Here is a 20,509-nt window from a genome sequence, read left to right on the forward strand (position 1 = left end):
TGTACTATTAAAATGTATAATCGATGAATTTTTGGCTCGTCTTAAAATATTAGAAATCGATATTTTTTTACCGCTGACCCTATGCGACGCATCCTTAATTTATGTATAGCAAATGAAAAAGTTTGTACGCTGTTGTCTGCTTGGTACCAAAAGATTCTGTAATCAATGTACTATTAAAATGTATAATCGATGAATTTTTGGCTCGGTTTAAAATATTAGAAATTAATACTTTTTTGACGCGGACCCTGTGCGACGCATCCTTATTTTATGTTTATCGTATTAAAAAATTTGTACGCTGGTGTCTGCATGGTACCAAAAGATTCTGTAATAAATGTACTATTAAAATGTATAATCGATGAATTTTTGGCTCGTCTTAAAATATTAGAAATTGATACTTTTTTGGCGCGGACCCTGTGCGACGCATCCTTATTTTAAGTTTATCGTATTAAAAAATTTGTACGCTGGTGTCTGCATGGTATCAAAAGATTCTGTAATAAATGTACTATTAAAATGTATAACCGATGAATTTTTGGCTCGTCTCAAAATATTAGAAATTGATAATTTTTTACCGCTGACCCTATGCGACGCATCCTTAATTTATGTATAGCAAATGAAAAAGTTTGTACGCTGTTGTCTGCTTGGTACCAAAAGATTCTATAATCAATGTACTATTAAAATGTATAATCGATGAATTTTTGGCTCGTCTTAAAATATTAGAAATCGATACTTTTTTACCGCTGACCCTATGCGACGCATCCTTAATTTATGTATAGCAAATGAAAAAGTTTGTACGCTGTTGTCTGCTTGGTACCAAAAGATTCTGTAATCAATGTACTATTAAAATGTATAATCGATGAATTTTTGGCTCGGTTTAAAATATTAGAAATTAATACTTTTTTGACGCGGACCCTGTGCGACGCATCCTTATTTTATGTTTATCGTATTAAAAAATTTGTACGCTGGTGTCTGCATGGTACCAAAAGATTCTGTAATAAATGTACTATTAAAATGTATAATCGATGAATTTTTGGCTCGTCTTAAAATATTAGAAATCGATACTTTTTTGACGCGGACCCTGTGCGACGCATCCTTATTTTATGTTTATCGTATTAAAAAATTTGTACGCTGGTGTCTGCATGGTACCAAAAGATTCTGTAATAAATGTACTATTGAAATGTATAATCGATGAATTTTTGGCTCGTCTTATAATATTAGAAATTGATACTTTTTTACCGCTGACCCTATGCGACGCAACCTTATTTTATGTATATCAAGTTAAAAAATTTGTACGCTGGTGTCTGTTTGGTACCAAATGATTCTGTAATCAACGTACTATTAAAATGTATAATCGATGAATTTTTGGCTCGTCTTAAAATATTAGAAATTAATACTTTTTTGGCGCGGACCCTGTGCGACGCATCCTTATTTTATGTTTATCGTATTAAAAAATTTGTACGCTGGTGTCTGCATGGTATCAAAAGATTCTGTAATAAATGTACTATTAAAATGTATAATCGATGAATTTTTGGCTCGTCTCAAAATATTAGAAATTGATAATTTTTTACCGCTGACCCTATGCGACGCAACATTATTTTATGTATATCAAGTTAAAAAATTTGTACGCTGGTGTCTGTTTGGTACCAAATGATTCTATAATCAATGTACTATTAAAATGTATAATCGATGAATTTTTGGCTCGTCTTAAAATATTAGAAATCGATACTTTTTTGGCGCGGACCCTGTGCGACGCATCCTTATTTTATGTTTATCGTATTAAAAAATTTGTACGCTGGTGTCTGCATGGTATCAAAAGATTCTGTAATAAATGTACTATTAAAATGTATAATCGATGAATTTTTGGCTCGTCTCAAAATATTAGAAATTGATAATTTTTTACCGCTGACCCTATGCGACGCAACATTATTTTATGTATATCAAGTTAAAAAATTTGTACGCTGGTGTCTGTTTGGTACCAAATGATTCTATAATCAATGTACTATTAAAATGTATAATCGATGAATTTTTGGCTCGTCTTAAAATATTAGAAATCGATACTTTTTTACCGCTGACCCTATGCGACGCAACCTTATTTTATGTATATCAAGTTAAAAAATTTGTACGCTGGTGTCTGTTTGGTACCAAATGATTCTGTAATCAACGTACTATTAAAATGTATAATCGATGAGTTTTTGGCTCGTCTTATAATATTAGAAATTGATACTTTTTTGGCGCGGACCCTGTGCGACGCATCCTTATTTTATGTTTATCGTATTAAAAAATTTGTACGCTGGTGTCTGCATGGTATCAAAGATTCTGTAATAAATGTACTATTAAAATGTATAATCGATGAATTTTTGGCTCGTCTTAAAATATTAGAAATTGATAATTTTTTACCGCTGACCCTATGCGACGCAACATTATTTTATGTATATCAAGTTAAAAAATTTGTACGCTGTTTGGTACCAAATGAATCTATAATCATTGTACTATTAAAATGTATAATCGATGAATTTTTGGCTCGTCTTAACATATTAGAAATCGATACTTTTTTACCGCTGACCCTATGCGACGCATCCTTAATTTATGTATAGCAAATGAAAAAGTTTGTACGCTGTTGTCTGCTTGGTACCAAATGATTCTGTAATCAACGTACTATTAAAATGTATAATCGATGAATTTTTGGCTCGTCTTAAAATATTAGAAATCGATACTTTTTTACCGCTGACCCTATGCGACGCATCCTTAATTTATGTATAGCAAATGAAAAAGTTTGTACGCTGTTGTCTGCTTGGTACCAAAAGATTCTGTAATCAATGTACTATTAAAATGTATAATCGATGAATTTTTGGCTCGTCTTAAAATATTAGAAATCGATACTTTTTTGACGCGGACCCTGTGCGACGCATCCTTATTTTATGTTTATCGTATTAAAAAATTTGTACGCTGGTGTCTGCATGGTACCAAAAGATTCTGTAATAAATGTACTATTGAAATGTATAATCGATGAATTTTTGGCTCGTCTTAAAATATTAGAAATTGATACTTTTTTGACGCGGACCCTATGCGACGCATCCTTATTTTATGTTTATCATATTAAAAAATTTGTACGCTGGTGTCTGCATGGTACCAAAAGATTCTGTAATCAATGTACTATTAAAATGTATAATCGATGAATTTTTGGCTCGTCTTAAAATATTAGAAATGGATACTTTTTTGCCGCTGACCCTATGCGACGCATCCTTATTTTATGTTTATCATATTAAAAAATTTGTACGCTGGTGTCTGCATGGTACCAAAAGATGAAAAGATAAATATTATAATTGTTGTATAATATGTAATTAACGTACAAGCTGTGGATCGAGAATGCGCTACGAATAATTCGAAACATCATTCTATCTTTGTTCCATATTAGTAGCACATTCTCGACCGCAGCTTATATTGTATTGTTGAAGGAAATAAATGGCGCGCGCGAAGCGCGCGCTTTGTAGTGTTCTAGTAATTTAAAATTTAATCGTACATTGGTCCGCGGCGACTTAGGCCCATATTCTGGATCTTCTTTTATCGATAAAATAAGATGCAGAATATGGGCCATTGTGCCAAAAAATCGATACTTTGTTGCCGCTAACCCTATACTGCGCGTACATAAATTATGTATATTAAATAAAAGAATTTGTAGGCTCGTATCTGTTTGGTATAAAAATAATCTTTTTACAATATACTATCGAAATGTACAAACAATAAATTTTTGGCTTCTTTAAATATAGTAATATACGTAATATAAAAATATGGTCCGCGGGACATAGTGTCGATTCTTAATATTTTAAGACGAGCCAAAAATTCATCTCTTTTATATTTCAATAGTACATTGTTTGCAGATAATTTTGGTACCAAGTAGACACCAGCGTACAAGTTCTTTTATTTAATATACATAATATAAGAATGCGCCGCGTAGGGTCCGCGGCGACGTAGTGTCGACTTTTAATATTTTAAGACGAGCCAAAAATTCATCTCTTGTAAATTTCGATAGTACATTGTTTGCCGAAAATTTTGGTACCAAGCAGACACTAGCGTACACATTTTTTTACTTAATGTACATAATAAAGAATGCGCCGCATAGGATTTGCGGCGACATAAGCCCATATTCTGGATTCTTTTATCGATAAAACAAAATCAAGAATATGGGACATTGTGTCGACATTTAGTATTTTAAGACGAGCCAAAAGTGTATCAAAATATACGAGCGATGAATTTTTGGTTATCCTTTAAATATTGAATTTCGACACTGGGTTGCCGCGGATCCTATGTGACGCATTCTTATATTATGTATATTAAATAAAAGAATTCGTACGCTGGTGTCTGCTTAGTACTAAAATTTCCTGCAAACAATGTACTATTGAAATATATAAGAGATTAATTTTTGGCTCGCCTTAATATATTAAAAATCGATACTTTGTTGCCGCGGACCCTATGCGGCGCATACATATATTATGTATATTAAATAAAAGAATTTGTACGCTGGTGTCTGCTTGGTATCAAAAGATTCAGCAAACAATGTAGTATTGAAATATATAAGCGATGAATTTTTGGCTCGCCTTAAAATATTAAAAATCGATACTTTGTTGCCGCAAACCCTATACTGCTCATACATAAATTATGTGTATTAAATAAAAGAATTTGTAGGCTCGTATCTTTTTGGTATAAAAATAATCTTTTTACTATATACTATCGAAATGTACAAACGATGAATTTTTGGCTTCTTTAAATATAGTAATATACGTAATATAAAAATAGAGTCCGCGGGACATAGTGTCGATTTTTAATATTTTAAGACGAGCCAAAAATTCATCTCTTGTATATTTCAATAGTACATTGTTTGCAGAAAATTTTGGTACCAAGCAGACACCAGCGTACAAATTCTTTTATTTAATATACATAAAAGAATGCGCCGCATAGGGTTCGCGGTTCGCTTAGTTGGCTTTTTTGGAAAGGGATTTATATTATATATATTATTAGGTGCGCAATTAATATTTACAATTTAAATAATCGATAGTCTTTCATTACTTATTTCAGATCAACGTGTCACACTTCGCGGTGCCAAGTACAAAATTCAACATGTCTCGATTTTCCAACCATGAGCCATCTCGCATCGAACAAAATTGATACTACGATGATGATTCTACGATTCTCTATAAATCAGTTACGCGCTTTAAGATGGTTCGGTAATGCAGGCTCGATCCTTTTCATCATTCTTTACAAGTAACGAGAGAGTCCTTGCAACAACTATGGAAAGCATTTCCGCTATAATTTTCGGCTTGCTCCTGATGTTACCGCTGCTCGTACAACTGCAGATGCTTGTCGTACGTGATCAAGATTAATTGATCGTAAATTGCACCTACGAATTGTTTTCGTCTAAGGGGTAGTAATGATTTATTGCGCCGCGGGAATATGTAGGTTAAATACCGCGGGGGAGAAAACAAATCCCCGTATGTGTAAAAGGACACACAATGCATTAAAGGAGGGAAGTAATTGAAAAGAGTGTCGCGTTCATTAATCATTTCGACCGTGTCTCACCGTGATATCGAAGTTAAAACGCGAAAGCGTTTGTCTCGTCTCTCGCGTTTGAAAAATTTATAACGTTTATTTATCACATATATTTTTTTATTCCTCGTGACGTGCGATGCCATGCATTGGATCTGGAATTTACAGCTACATCCTCGGAAGCTGCTCGCGACGCTTCGATGCTACTTGACAGAAAGTGCTCGTGATGTCCGGCGCGGCGAGCGTAATCTAGTGCAACACTATCCCAAGTTACCGGAACTGTTAAATTCCAATTCCGAGTCCAGGATGGTGATGTGGACCACCCCGAGGACCGTACTCTCGTCACCTGCTGTATCACCACGTGACAGCCGGCACCGGGAGTTTGTTAGAAAAACGATACCGCTGGCGCGACACTCGTCGACTTACGTGGCGACGCAGATCGAGCTTCCGGTGGTGGATATCACGTGCAATTACAACTCGTTTCGTTACTCGACCTTCGAGAAGAGCCTGAGGGAGCTATACGGCGCGAATTATCCTCCGGGCGAGGTCGTGCTAAATTATATTCAATTAAACACGCCGAATTCGCGGACGAGGCTCGGGAACGACGTCGGGAACGATCTGCTGGATCTTTTCGAGGTCGACGACGCCGGCGCGTATTCATCGGTGTCCATGAAACTTGAAACGGAATATCTGAATCTCCTGGATCATTTCGTATTGAAGCAACCGGTGAAAGCTCTGACCGCGGGCAAGTTTACCGAGACGCTTCCGCACGCGGATGAAAGAAATCTTGAAGCGTCGTCTGTGTACGCCGGTACTTGGAGCCAGTCCACCCTGAGAAGTTCGGTCGCTCAAGAGAAGGAATCCAGGTCATCTAGCAATCAACGTTCTTTAAAAGGTACGAAATAAATAAACGCGCGATTTTGCGAAGAGAATTTTCTCTTCTCACCACCGGTTTCTAATTTTTCAACTCTAATTCTTGACTGTTTATCTACTCTCGAAATCCCGATTGATAAATTGAGCCATACCGAGAAGTGGAATAAAGGCAATTCTTTGCTTCGTGAACTCGATGAACCATGGATGATTTTTCGTACAAATCAATTCAAGATAATAATCGAGTGTCAAGCGATGGTCCTCCCGAATATTGTTAACACGCGTCGCGCTATTCCTCTTGCACCACCTTACGTTCTCGTCATTACTGCAACGCGTCACGTTCTCGCCTGAATACTATTAAGCGGGCGTACAGTTAAGGGGAGCGTGCATCTGGCGCGTCGTCATTCGAGGAATCGTCATCGTCCTTGCTCTGAATAGGGATCGGTAATGGATAGGAGAGCCGTCCTCCCCGCAGAATAGCTCTCTAGGAATCGCGTCTATTTATTGATCGCCTCGGTGCATTGGAATATTCAATCCGTCTCTCAGCGCTGCGATCCGCGAGTACACAGCGGCGCATCTCTTTCTGTCACCGACAACTCGGGTCATTTCTCTTCCTATCCATTCTCTCCTTTTCTCTTTCCGCACCGAACAGATCTCACTAAGACGATTTTATCCTGTACAAGCGTAAATAGCCTTCGATGTCACGCCTTATCTATTAATGATCCTTACTAATTAAATCGGTCTAAGAATTTTTAAATAGCATCAGATATCTGTTTTATTAATAGTCCAACTTGACAGATGGAACATGAATCAATCAAGTAAGAGATCTATGTCTATATTTCTCCGAGAAGATGTTTTCTCTTAATAATAGATATCGAAAATGTACAATGAACTCTATATTCGAGAAGATCCAATAAATTATTATAAATATTTCTAATACGATCGTATTTAATCGTTATAATTCAGTAGCATGTAGCGAATTAACACGTTTATTGCTCACGTGTTGTAGATAACGGAATAATGATCCCGACCTGTCTTAGGTATTGAATACGGCCAAGGCGGCGGCGCAAATAGACGTTCCAACAGCTCGCAGAGAGAGCTTAAACGACGGTGAGAAGCGTTCGATCGACCAAATAGATAGTGATCCCATCCGCGTGCGCCAACCAGCTGGCTATCTGTCATGAAGTCGAGAGAAAACACACAGCGGAATGGTAAGTTTAGCGGCAAGGAGATAAAAGTACAGTACTGTTCTGGCTATGCTATTAGCTCTCCGGGTTAAGCCGGAAATTCCAGACCGGAAGCCGAGCCGGGGCTGCAGGTACGGCAGCTCTCGTCTACGATAGAGCATGGTCAGCGAGAACCGGACCAAAGGCGGAACGTGGTAAGGATAGTGGAATCCCGAAGAGGATGCTGGCGGTGAGAGAGACGATAAAGAAGAGGGAATTTAGAAATCTATTCGTGGATACGCGCGCGCAAGTCGAGCTACTCGGAGGTTTGCTTGCCACTCTTTGCGAGAGCTCGCGTCAGGATTCGATTAAAACGGAGGATAATTAACTAATCTCACGAGAGACTTTGATTGGAGAAACTCTTGGGGCGCTCTTGTCTCATGGCATGTACGAAGACGGACGCTGATCCTCGGAGTAATTTTCCGCAAGGGCTAATGGACACTCCCAGCTCGAGTTTTGATACGTTAATTTAGTCAGAATTCTGCTTTTCGTGTTAATCGTACTTTGGTTTAGGCATTCAGGGGATGTCGATGGTAACAATTGAGCAACTTGCAAATAGGGTACCTCTATCTTTGGAGAACTTGGAAATATGTGAATTAAGATTCTGCTATTGTTTTATGAATAATTAATAATGTAATTTCAAATTTTTAAATATATTTATATAATAAATTATTCGTATTTATTCGTATTTTATTATCAATATACGAATTGTTAATATATATAGCTTTTTTTCGAAAATCAAATCAGATAGAATGCGAAATAAGAGCAACGCGAGTTCTTGAATTCGATGTAGAACGAGGTCTGATCGGATTTCTCGCAAAAAGAGGAAGATTCGGGAAAACATGCAGCAGCCGACAATAGGATTCCGCGACAAGTCGATTTGTCGTAGAGTCAAGTTCGCCGACACGTCATTTGTTGCTGTTACATTCTTGACACCCTCTCTCTCTCTCTCTCTCTCTCTCTCTCTCTCTCTCTCTCTCTCTCTCTCTCTCTCTCTCTCTCTCTCTCTTTCGTTTTGTGGTGTCCACGACGAGAGATTCAGAAAGGATTTTATCACGATGGAACGATAATAATGTCATGGTAATTCGAAGCTTCATCGTGCATTCGTATTCAAGATTGCATATTAGACTTATTGAATCTATTTCAAGTAAGATATATTTTCGAGTACACATATTTCGTGTCATGTTATGTGCATATTTATCTTGTATATAGATAGCGTTGATAACTATTGAGATGAAATCTTGTTGTGATATAGAAATGAAGAAAATAATCCATTAGGCCAACTATTTTTCCGAGCTTTGAACTGTCAATAAAATATGATTTTATTCGGTGGCCGGATGACTTCTATCTCTATATATACGTCGCTAATTTGATGCAAATACAATCAGTGTGACGTCGGAATCAAGTCTAAATCATAAACGTTAAATTGCACCGAAATAAAATGTAAAATATAATGTCGTTTATTTCCGTCGTCATATTTAAATTTTATGATAATTCTAAAAAAAAGGAACATTTTTTATAATAATAATAATAATTTGCAATTGTAATTTGTAATATATATATATATATATATATATATATATAAAATAAAAGAATATATATACATATATTCTTTTAGTTGCACAATTGTAAAGATAATGTTTACACAGGTCACGTTATATTTTTTTATGGTATTATATTTATCCAAGATTCTCGGTCGATGACATATTAAACAAGTGCGGGTCAAAGTGGTGGCGTCAAGTGTGCGGAAAGATAAATAGCTTTCTTTAGAATCGAAAAAAGAAGTCTATTACCGGAGAGTGATGTCAAATTGACTACGTTTCGCTCTGTCATTTATACGTGTCATTAACTTATCAGTTCATATATCAGACATACAATCGTTCCGTAAAATTGGGAACATGATAAAAAAAACAATGAGTATGCAGTTTATTCTAACTATTTGACTGCGTATTTTTGCTAAAGCTTTCTGCTTTATAATCTTATTGCACAGAGATTATATCTATCGAGATAAAAGATATTCTAGCGATTCATAAATAAAGAAAGAGCAATGCATTATACGCGTTATGGAAATTATCATCTTGGTTAAAACAAGGTAACGATTGGTAGTTGACTCCCACGAGGAGTCGGACGGAAATGTCGACGCGCGACTTTAAGTTGACTGCTTTTAGCTCTGGCATTTATATTCATCGGTAACTTTGATTGTGCGCCATAGGAATTGAAAATGGTCCCCGAAACGAAGCAAGACGGCGGTAAAACTTCCACGGGGACGCTGAACGGGAACAGAGAGAGAGGACAGAAAGAAAGAAAAAAGGAAAGAGAGATAGACGGATAGTGAAATAGGGAAATCCCATGGCGCTCCATCGCGTTCTGGCAGCGAGTCTGCCAGACTCTAGGGAGAGAGTGGGCCTCTGTTATACCGGAGCTTTTATTTCCGAAGCATCGATCTCCATAAAGTTGCCGCCGCGAAATGAGTTCCTGCGGTCTTCCCGGAGTTACCCTAAAGCGCTTTGCACCTGTAGGAAATATCCGAAGCAACACGCGCGTGTATCCGGGCACAGTTGCATTTAATTAAAGAATGCAATTCGACTGGGCACACACATACATATACAGTTGCTAGACACGTTGCACAGCGTCGCGTTATTTATGAAAACCGAACTAAGCATGTATAGCAGATATACATATATATCATTATCGCTAACATAATTACATTTTGGATCGATAAGCATATAAATGTTTGATATTATAAAATATCAATTTAATCATCAATTTTAATTTTGGCTAAAGATATTCCCCGATTCTAACGAATTTATCTTAATATTGTAAAATATATTAAATTAAAGAGATCTATTCAGGTAAACAGGTGTTTTATAATGAAAAATATTCGACGAATATAAAAGCGAAAAATCGACTGATAATTTTAGAAATAATTAATTGGTAATTCATTGACAGAATCTCATTTTTGGATCTGCGTTATTTTAATCGTCAAATTTCGAAATTAATAGTTATTTACATTACATATATGTCTTTTTGTGCAAATTTTTCCTTTTTTGTTTTTTTCTGTTTCTGGTTTTTAAGATATATTTTTGTAAATCCTAGACATATTTTGTACACGTTTACAGTATCTAACAAATGAGATATATTCAGATTGGTGACTAGAACAGTACACAGTCGAGTAATTCGAAGGAACGCGCTGGTTCCTTTCTCTCTTTCTCTGTAAGTACATCTTGTTAACACTGTATTTACGAGTCGTTCTTCGTTCCCTCGAGGCTAGTCAGCGCTAGCTAACACATATTTTCCTTCGCAAAGCGAGTATCTCTCTTTCTCCGGTCAGATTCTCCTCTCTTGTCTTTTGCGGCACGTGCCCCTCTCGTTTCCTCTTCAACCTCGTGGCTTCGGGATGGTGTCCTTTTAATCTTTATGTTCTCACCTTCTCTCTTCGGGAAATTTATCCCTCGTTTTGTGTCGAGACTTTCAGTGGCATCCTTCAAAGGTGGTTTGAAGCATTAGAAAGTAGAATCGGAGAGAGCCGAAGCGATGGCGCGAAGCGAGAAGTGTCAATTTAGTCGCTGTTAAAGCATTTATGACGTTTAATGTAGACATAAGAAAGGAATCTCTCTCTCTCTGAAGGAGAGTCCTCGTTGAGATCCGTCAGACACAAAGAGATATCTCTCTTCTCGAGTGAGAGACACATTTCTTGTCCTATTCCCGTCCCATTACGACTCGCGGCGGTATCTTCCGTTCTCTCGCCCTCTTCTGCGTGTATGCCAGGACGATTACGTTGTAGGACAACGGTGATGCGGGTGGACGGATACTTAGACGTTTACAATTGCGGCGAAATGCACGTAAGGTAGGTAGGCAGGTAGATATACCCGCAGATATACACACAAACCGCAGCAACCGGAGAATCCCGTCGTTGTTGCTGTTATTGTTGCTGCCGTTACTGCTATAGCAGTAAAACAGAGTGTCATGGTGCTGGAGAATTGACGTAGCGAAACACGTTTCTCGCGCACGAGAATTGTCTCGTGTTATCCCTCAGATTCAGACTTCGGGGCTTTAATTGTGCATGCGCGGTAATTCGTGCCGCATCGCGAAAGAGTTCGGCGCGATTAAATCTCGAAACTCGAGGAAAAGTTTGCTGCGTGAAACGAAAATATTACACACGCATTTGAAAAAAAAATTGATGCAGAGATATCTATTTTTTTTTGTTACATTCGTTTTCTCGAATTTCGGTAAATTCTTTTCTCGGTAAATTTTTAGGTTTAATAATTATTTAATATTTTAGAAAAATATCAAATATCGGGCAATTAACTTCGATTAAATATGTACATATATCCTACATATATATATATTTTTGTAACAGGTTTGTAATTAGATTTCATTTCTCGATCCTCAATCTGTGAAATATTTCCTACTTTAGCACAGATATTTGATTTGACTTTTAATTAGATATAAGATTTATATAAAATTGGACACAAATATAGTGCAACGGTTGGATTTCGTTAAGAAGTATTTTTATCGAGGAAAAATATTTTTGACAAAAATATTCCGGGATTTGAATTGAAATCAACTTCAAAAAGAGGGATTTCATACGAGTGCTGCATTATGCAGTATGAGCGTGCAGTGACGTCCCCGCGGAGCAACTACATTAATCCTTTACGTGAATGACTCTCAAGCTTGGAGATACGTATTTGTATATGTACGTTCTCGATTCCTTCGAGACATTTGTATTGCTCGGGCTGAGATTCACCGAGAGAAATCACAATGAGCAACGCATTTCGAATAAATGCACCCTCTCGCGCGCGCGAAATCCATAGTAACGATATGTAATCGTTAAATGAACTAGAGGAAACGCGAAATAATCTGTCGAAAGCACACACACAATTTATCCGTTGTGGAAAGTGGTGAAATTAGTTCGCTTCGGTTAAGTTGGCAAAATAAATCAACGCGTCAGCCAACTGTTACGTAACGCGCGTTGACATAAATTAGTTATACATATTAGTATAGATAAATTACTGAAACGCTTAAACGCGTAGAGGGATGTCGCTCGATCGGCGAAGAGGTGGTTTCCTGTGAACTAGTAAAATAGGATACCTATATCGTTTTGATTATGATTGATGAAATCTCATTCGCGCGATGTGGAACGGAAACCTTCGAAATTTCACTCACAGCGATGTTTAACCGGCTGTCACTCTTATGTCTTTGATAATCAAAGCGCGTCGAGGAAAGAGTCGACGGATAAAGTGTCTCGCAAAATCGGAGGATAATAGCGCCGATAGAGGATTGATCTTTTCTCTCTCTCTCTCTCTCTCTCTCTCTCTCTCTCTCTCTCTCTCTCTCTCTCTCTTTCAGGCAGAACAACTTATCGGAGAAGCCGTTTAACGGTTCGTTACGAGAGAGCTTCTTCGCACTTTATCTCGTTTGAGTCTCTCTGACGTGAGCAGCGGTGTAGTGGGGTTCAAGAGGATTTTCCGGTACGTGGGAATCATTCCAAAAACGGTAGACAGATCGCGAACAGAATATCCTCGTCGACAATGCCGGACTCAAACTTGTCGTGGCTCTAAGCTGTAATAAAAGAGAGATCCGCCTCTCTTTTCAACAAAAAAATTCTAAATATGTCACAGATAAATTATAAGTATTTTTAAAATAACACCAATATATGTAGCCTTATGCACTAGCGGATCCTGACGTCGATAATGGGGGGGGGGGTTGCAAAATTATTTTATTTAATATTTTTGGTTTCATGATTAGCTTTTATTCCAGGATCAACGACGTCGATAGCTCTTTAATGTTTGTTTTTCTTTATTTATATTTTTTAAACAAATTCAGCAAAACTGTTTCTTTTAATTTGCAAGGGGGGGGGGGGTTTAACCCGCCAGTGTATGTATATACATATTGTATATATTATATAGACATAAAGAATTTCGCCTAATTATTTTCGTGCAACGAAATTATCTCATCATTTCGTCCTATGTCTGACTTAATCTATACTTAATTCCTTGAATGCGTAATGAGTATAATTTATAGTGTATCTTATACTTTTATATATATATATATAATATATATATATATATAAAAAAATATATATATATATAAAAGTATAAGATACACTGTGAATTATACTCATTACGCATTCAAGGAGTTAAGTTTAGATTAAGTCAGACATACGACGAAATGAGATAATTTCGTTGCACGAAAATAATTAGGCGAAATTCTTTATATCTATATATTATAATATATATACAATATGTATGTATAAGATACACTGTAAATTATACTCATTACGAATTCAAGGAATTAAGTATAGATTAAGTCAGACATAGGACGAAATAATGACATAATTTTGTTGTACGAAAATAATTAGGCTAAATTTTTTGTATCTATATAATATATATTATATAGATATAATATATATTATATATATATTATAGAGATATAAAGAAGTTCACCTAATTATTTTCGTGCAATGAAATTATCTCATCATTTCGTCCTATGTCTGACTTAATCTATACTTAACTCCTTGAATGAGTACAATTTCCAGTGTATCTTATACTTATATATATATACACTAGTGGATCCTGACGTCGATAGCTCTTTAATGTTTGTTTTTCTTTATTTATATTTTTTAAACAAATTCAGCAAAACTGTTTCTTTTAATTTGCTGGTGGGGGGGGGTTAACCCCCCCGTCCCCCGGATTCGCCAGTGGCCTTATGTAATATGTGAAACTCTATAATGAATCTGTCAATTTTTCATGGAATTCTTTACATCAAAACTAAATGAGGAAAGGATACGAATTATTTATACAACTGCACAAAATGAAAACGTAATTGCATCTGGTATTTTCTACATTGCATGGATCGAATGCATCGCGTTCGAAGGATCCATTAAAGCTCACGTACGGGCGCGTTAATTACCGTGAGAGAAAATATTTCTTATCCGGACTTCACAAAACCGCGCGTGCCATTGACATCCGTAGGTCCGGACGGTGGTGTCGCGTGACGTCCGCGAGAAATGCATTTCCGGGCGCATATTATATCCCGCGCATCCGTTCGTGCTCGTCGGAGCTCGACGCGGCACAGCCGGCTCGGGGAAAATTTCGCGGTCCTATTACTCTTTTCGCGTGGCGCGCTAATTAGTACCGCGGAAAGGTAGCGGTAGACTTCGTTAGGGAGTTAAGCTCTATCTACATTTCGCGCATTCGTGTTCGCGACGCATTATACCTACCGCGCTTGCATTTGTAAAACGAATCCGTATATTACATCGGTCGTATCTGTCCTATCTCGACGTGACTTTAAACTGGCAATTGCCTTTTTATCCTCCTTCCTGTCCCTATCTCGAAGCAACTTTTATCGACGAGGCGAAATTTGATAATTAGGGGTAGTTTTATAGCGTACAGCAGTCTTTTTGGTAGTCACAAACGCGCAGAATTCCCAGAATTCGGGTTCGTTTGACAATTTTATATATAGTTAAAAAAGTAAAAGAATTTAACGCTAAGAGAGAGAAAGAGAAAAAGAAAGAAAGTGGTATTCGAAGTGTATCGGATGGATAAAGAATTCGGCGAGAAGAAAGAAGCAAGCGTTGACGGAGGCGAGACGAAGGTTTTCTCATGGAAAAACACGTCCTCACCTATTTCCGGAGCGGAGAAAGTTTCTTTGTGTCTTCAAATTAAGTTAGACCACGTGAAAGACGTATCCTCAAAGTTTTTCCTCTTTCCCGTCGCCTTTTTCATCCACCCATCTTATCTTCGTCTTCAAGTCCTTCCACCTGTTTCGACTCTGCTTCATAGAGGCGAAACTCACGTCTCGGTCGCACTTTATAAGGAAGTACTTTATTTAGTAAGCCGTCAGAAATCGACAGAGTCTGCTAGCCGTGGAAGAAAAGAATAGGATACACATACACACTAATAATAAGATCAATATTTGTACTTTTACTTGTGCGAATCTTAATCTTTGTGATCTTGTTTTTAAATAATATTTCAAGTGTTTTTTATTTATCCAGTCGAAACCTTTCTATATCGAGCTTAGCTTATCTCGCACGATGCGGACGATTGTTCTTATACCGAAGAGAAGAAACTCGTTTTTATCTCGAGTAACTCTGACGAGGAGAAGTGATCGTCGAGATTTTATCGATTATCGGGATAAAGCAATCGCGCCCTGAGTGCAGTTTAAATACGATCTGTCTTGCAAATATCGAAATATCGCGAAATTATGCTCACGTGGCAGAGAGAGGATGTCGTTAAAGGATAAACGTTCGAAAAAATCGACGTGGGAGACCGTCATAATCGATTGTCGCTACTAATCTAAAGAGACTCGGTTGGCGAGTCGATGGAAAAGTCGGCGGAGAGCAACGTCATTGTCAAAACCAGTAATAGCGATGGAAGCGGCAATGACCCGTGCAAAACGCGGTGGGAGTGACGGGACTTTTGCACGGCAATCAGGGTAAAGCGCAAACTATTCAAGTTGCGGGCTTTCACCGTTGACTTCGCAAGCTCCAATCTTTCTCTTCCCTTCTTCCTCTTTCTCGTCGCCCTTTTCCTTCACGTTCATCCGCCCCGTTTTTTTTCCCCGTTTTTCCTACCCATCGATTCCCTTCTTCGCCGACATTCTCTCTCCTCGCAGAATTTTCCTTCTTTATCGTTTCTGTTTCTTTTCGAGCCTTCCGCACTGTATACAAAGTGAAAGCACTAAATTGAAAACCGTGGCTTTGTCGGCGCTATTGCGGCTTCTTCTTTCCGCCGACCCGGTTTTACCCTGTGTGTGTATGTATATGTATTGAATTTCGTTGCCTTTTTTCCCTCCTCTTTACTTTTGCCCTTTTTGTTTCTGCAACGCGGAGGACCGTTACTCTTGCACCGAGACGCGAAGACTCGCCTTGACGTCGCGAGGACAGGCCACCCTTACAGTTGACACTGGGTCCAGATTTATTGAACGTGCTGTTCGTGAGGCAGTCATTCTTTCTCACCGGTTACAATTGAATTTAAAATCGAGAAAGACTTTTTTTAAACTATCCGTCTCTGGACGAAATATCCTTTCGTCATAGAAGTCAACGAGCAGACAAGACGTTGCGAATATATATATGTATTTTGAATCATCAGCATATTTCTCTTTTCGCTGTTTTCGATACCCGGACTCTAATTGGATAAAATATTATCGAGAAATTAACATTACGCAAAGTAGCCGATGTCCGCGATAATAATGCGGTTAAAATATCTAGGTTTATAGGTAAACTTTGCTGGTGCATTATGACCAAAGTCCCTTGAGTACTTTAGTCTTACCGCAACACATTCTACTGAAACCTGTAAATGGCCCTACTAAAATGTCCACGAGTGGATGTTGGAGAAGTTTATGGATGGTTAGAGAATTGTGCGCATATGTTGGACCGTGCATGCAAAGGTTTTGAAAAATATTTTCCTCTACAGAATATTCCTTTAATAATATTGCAGAATATTCATTCTTTCTTATAATGTAATAAATCTCTCTTAAATCTTAGATTTCCTTTTTATTTATTTAAAACGCGCCAAAAATTATTCGTTTACATATTTCAACAGTACATTGCCTGCACATTATGATGGTACCATCACTATACCAGCCTACAAACTTTTTGGTATAATATACGTAATATAATTGTGCGCCGTATGGGATCCGCGGCTTAATAAATTTAGTTTTCTATATTTTAAAACGAGCCAAAAATGAATTTTTCATAAATTTTAACTGTACATTGTCTGCACATTATGTTGATACCATTAACATACCAGCCTACAAACTTTTTGATTTAATATACGTAATATAATTGTGCGCCGTATGGAATCCGCGGCTTAAAAATTTTAATTTTCAGTATTTTAAAAGGCGCCAAAAATTATTTGTTTACATATTTCAACAGTACATTGCCTGCACATTATGATGGTACCATCACCATACCAGCCTACAAACTTCTTGGTATAATATACGTAATATAATTGTGCGCCGTATGGGATCAGCGGCTTAAAAATTTTAGTTTTCTATTTTAAAACGAGCCAAAAATTAATCGTATATAAGTTTCAGTAGTGTATTGTTTGCAGATTATTTTGGTACCATAAGCATATCAGCGTACTACCTTTTTGGTCTAATAAACGTAAAATTAATCCGCGCCGTATGCGATCCACGGCTTAAAAATTTCAATTTTCAGTATTTTAAAACGCGCCAAAAATTATTTGTTTACATATTTCAACAGTACATTGCCTGCACATTATGATGGTACCATCACCATACCAGCCTACAAACTTCTTGGTATAATATACGTAATATAATTGTGCGCCGTATGGGATCCGCGGCTTAAAAATTTTAGTTTTCTATATTTTAAAACGAGCCAAAAATTAATCGTATATAAGTTTCAATAGTGTATTGTTTGCAGATTATTTTGGTACCATCAGCATACCAGCGTACCACCTTTTTGGACTAATATACGTAAAATGAATCCGCGCCGTATGGGGTTCGCGGGTAAAAAATTTTAATTTTCAATATTTTGAAACGAGCCAAAAATTAATCTTTCATATATTTCAACAGTACATTGCCTGCACATTATGATGGTACCATCACCATACCAGCCTACAAACTTTTTGGTATAATATACGTAATATAATTGTGCGCCGTATGGGATCCGCGGCTTAAAAATTTTAATTTTCTCTTATTTAAAACGCGCCAAAATTATTCGTTTACATATTTCAACAGTACATTGCCTGCACATTATGATGGTACTATCACCATACCAGCCTACAAACTTCTTGGTATAATATACGTAATATAATTGTGCGCCGTATGGGATCCGCGGCTTAATAAATTTAGTTTTCTATATTTTAAAACGAGCCAAAAATGAATTTTTCATAAATTTTAACTGTACATTGTCTGCACATTATGTTGATACCATTAACATACCAGCCTACAAACTTTTTGATTTAATATACGTAATATAATTGTGCGCCGTATGGAATCCGCGGCTTAAAAATGTTAATTTTCAGTATTTTAAAACGCGCCAAAAATTATTCGTTTACATATTTCAACAGTACATTGCCTGCACATTATGATGGTACCATCACCATACCAGCCTACAAACTTTTTGGTATAATATACGTAATATAATTATGCGCCGTATGGAATCCGCGGCTTAAAAATTTTAGTTTTCTATATTTTAAAACGAGCCAAAAATTAATCGTATATAAGTTTCAATAGTGTATTGTTTGGAGATTATTTTGGTATCATAAGCATACCAGCGTACTACCTCTTTGGTCTAATATACGTAAAATGAATCCGCGACGTATGGAGTCCGCGGTAAAAAAATTTTAATTTTAAATATTTTTAAACAAGCCAAAAATTAATTTTTCATAATACTTTAAGCTTGATTAATATTTTTGACATTCGCGTTGTGTTATATTCGTAGCATCGAAAGGCGCGAGGGTTAGCAGTTAGCAGTTTGACAGTTAGTCCAAAAAGTAAAATAAAATAATAATGTTTTAAATAATATGTTATTATACTTTAAACTTGATTAATATTTTGGCGGAAAAAAGGCAAAAATACTTGCGAGAATCGACTTAATGTCTTTTTTAGAAAAAGATTAGAATAACAAAAGCGCGCGTTACGCCATTCCTCGATTTTAAATAAAAAAGAATAATATTTTTATATAAAGTTTGTTTAAACTTGGTTAATATTTTTTGATAGAAATCAGATGATTAAAGCATTACATTGCTAATTAAATTTTAACATAAAAATATGTTATAAAAATTAATATAATAATGTTATAAATAATATATTATAATGCCTTATCTGTGCGATTAATATTTTTTGACAGAAATCAACTGATAGCTGTTATAAATATTAATCGAATTTAAGGAATTATAATACATTATTTAAAACATATTATTATTTTTAATGTTATAACATATTCTTATTTTAAGAATTAATTAGCAATTTTACGTTTTAATCAGCTGATTTCTGTAACAAAAATATTAATCGAGGATAAAATATTACAACATATTATTCACAACATATTGCTATATATTTTAATTATTATAACATATTATTATTTTAAAATTTAATTAGCTCGCTATATTAATATTTTTTAATTTATTCATTTAATTATAAAGTAATATTCATTTTACGTATATTAGATCAAAAAGTTTGTAGGCTGGTATGCTGATGGTACCTTCAAAATGTGCAGACAATGTACTGATAAAATATATGAAAGATTAATTTTTGGCTCGCTTTAAAATATTGAAAATTAATATTTTTAAGCCGCGGACCCCATATGGCGCACAATTATTAGCTGATTTCTGTTAAAAAATATTAATCGGGTTTAATGTACTATAACATTTTATTTAAAACATATTATTTTATAATTTATATTACATACTATTATTTTAAAATTTAATTAACAAATTAACGCTTTAATCAGCTGATTTCTATCAGAAAATATTAATCAAGTTGAAATAAACTTTATATAAAAATATCATTTTTTTTTATATAAAATCGAAGAATAGTGCGCGCATTGCGCGCACTTGTGTGTTGTTCTAGTCTGTTTAAAATATACGTTTTTACGTAAGCGATTCGATGTGAACATCAAATATAAATGAAAATAAAGTCTTCCAGATTTCTGCTCTTCTGTTCTTTCAATTACTATACGGAATACAGTAACGTAAGAATATTAAGAACAATACTGAAGTCTCAAATGCTTTCATATGTCGTTTGTTTCTCGTAATTTGCAACAACAAAGAAAAACTGCTAATTAATTTATTCATTTGTTCCACAGTACATCAATATCTGCAGAATAAGAATTAGTGTTTTAAATAAAAAAAGAGTAAAATTTCCACAAAATATCAATTTATATGGGGCTGTAAGTCTATTGCATT

The 20,509-nt window shown here is 36.0% G+C and overlaps 1 protein-coding gene across 1 annotated transcript; it reads left to right on the forward strand.

Moving 5' to 3' along the window:
- Nucleotides 1-5,282: 5,282 nt before the first annotated feature.
- On the forward strand, nt 5,283-7,522 carry LOC145944299 (uncharacterized). The gene is made up of 3 exons (XM_083052561.1): nt 5,283-5,357; nt 5,707-6,433; nt 7,449-7,522. The coding sequence occupies exons 1-3, from the start codon at nt 5,283-5,285 to the stop codon at nt 7,520-7,522; spliced, it is 876 nt and encodes a 291-aa protein (XP_082908687.1).
- The last annotated feature ends 12,987 nt before the right edge of the window (nt 7,523-20,509 follow it).

Source organism: Prenolepis imparis, unplaced genomic scaffold (assembly GCF_030444845.1).
Source record: "Prenolepis imparis isolate NDT839.2.m4 unplaced genomic scaffold, iyPreImpa1.0 SCAF_13, whole genome shotgun sequence".
Lineage (NCBI taxonomy): Eukaryota > Metazoa > Arthropoda > Insecta > Hymenoptera > Formicidae > Prenolepis > Prenolepis imparis.

Bases quoted from the DNA above. Each gene is read 5' to 3' on its own strand.
- LOC145944299 (XM_083052561.1), top strand. From the start codon at position 5,283: ATGGAAAGCATTTCCGCTATAATTTTCGGCTTGCTCCTGATGTTACCG. The intron at 5,358-5,706 runs GTACGTGATCAA...TGGAATTTACAG, and splicing joins TACAACTGCAGATGCTTGTC to CTACATCCTCGGAAGCTGCT. The intron at 6,434-7,448 runs GTACGAAATAAA...GACCTGTCTTAG, and splicing joins CAATCAACGTTCTTTAAAAG to GTATTGAATACGGCCAAGGC.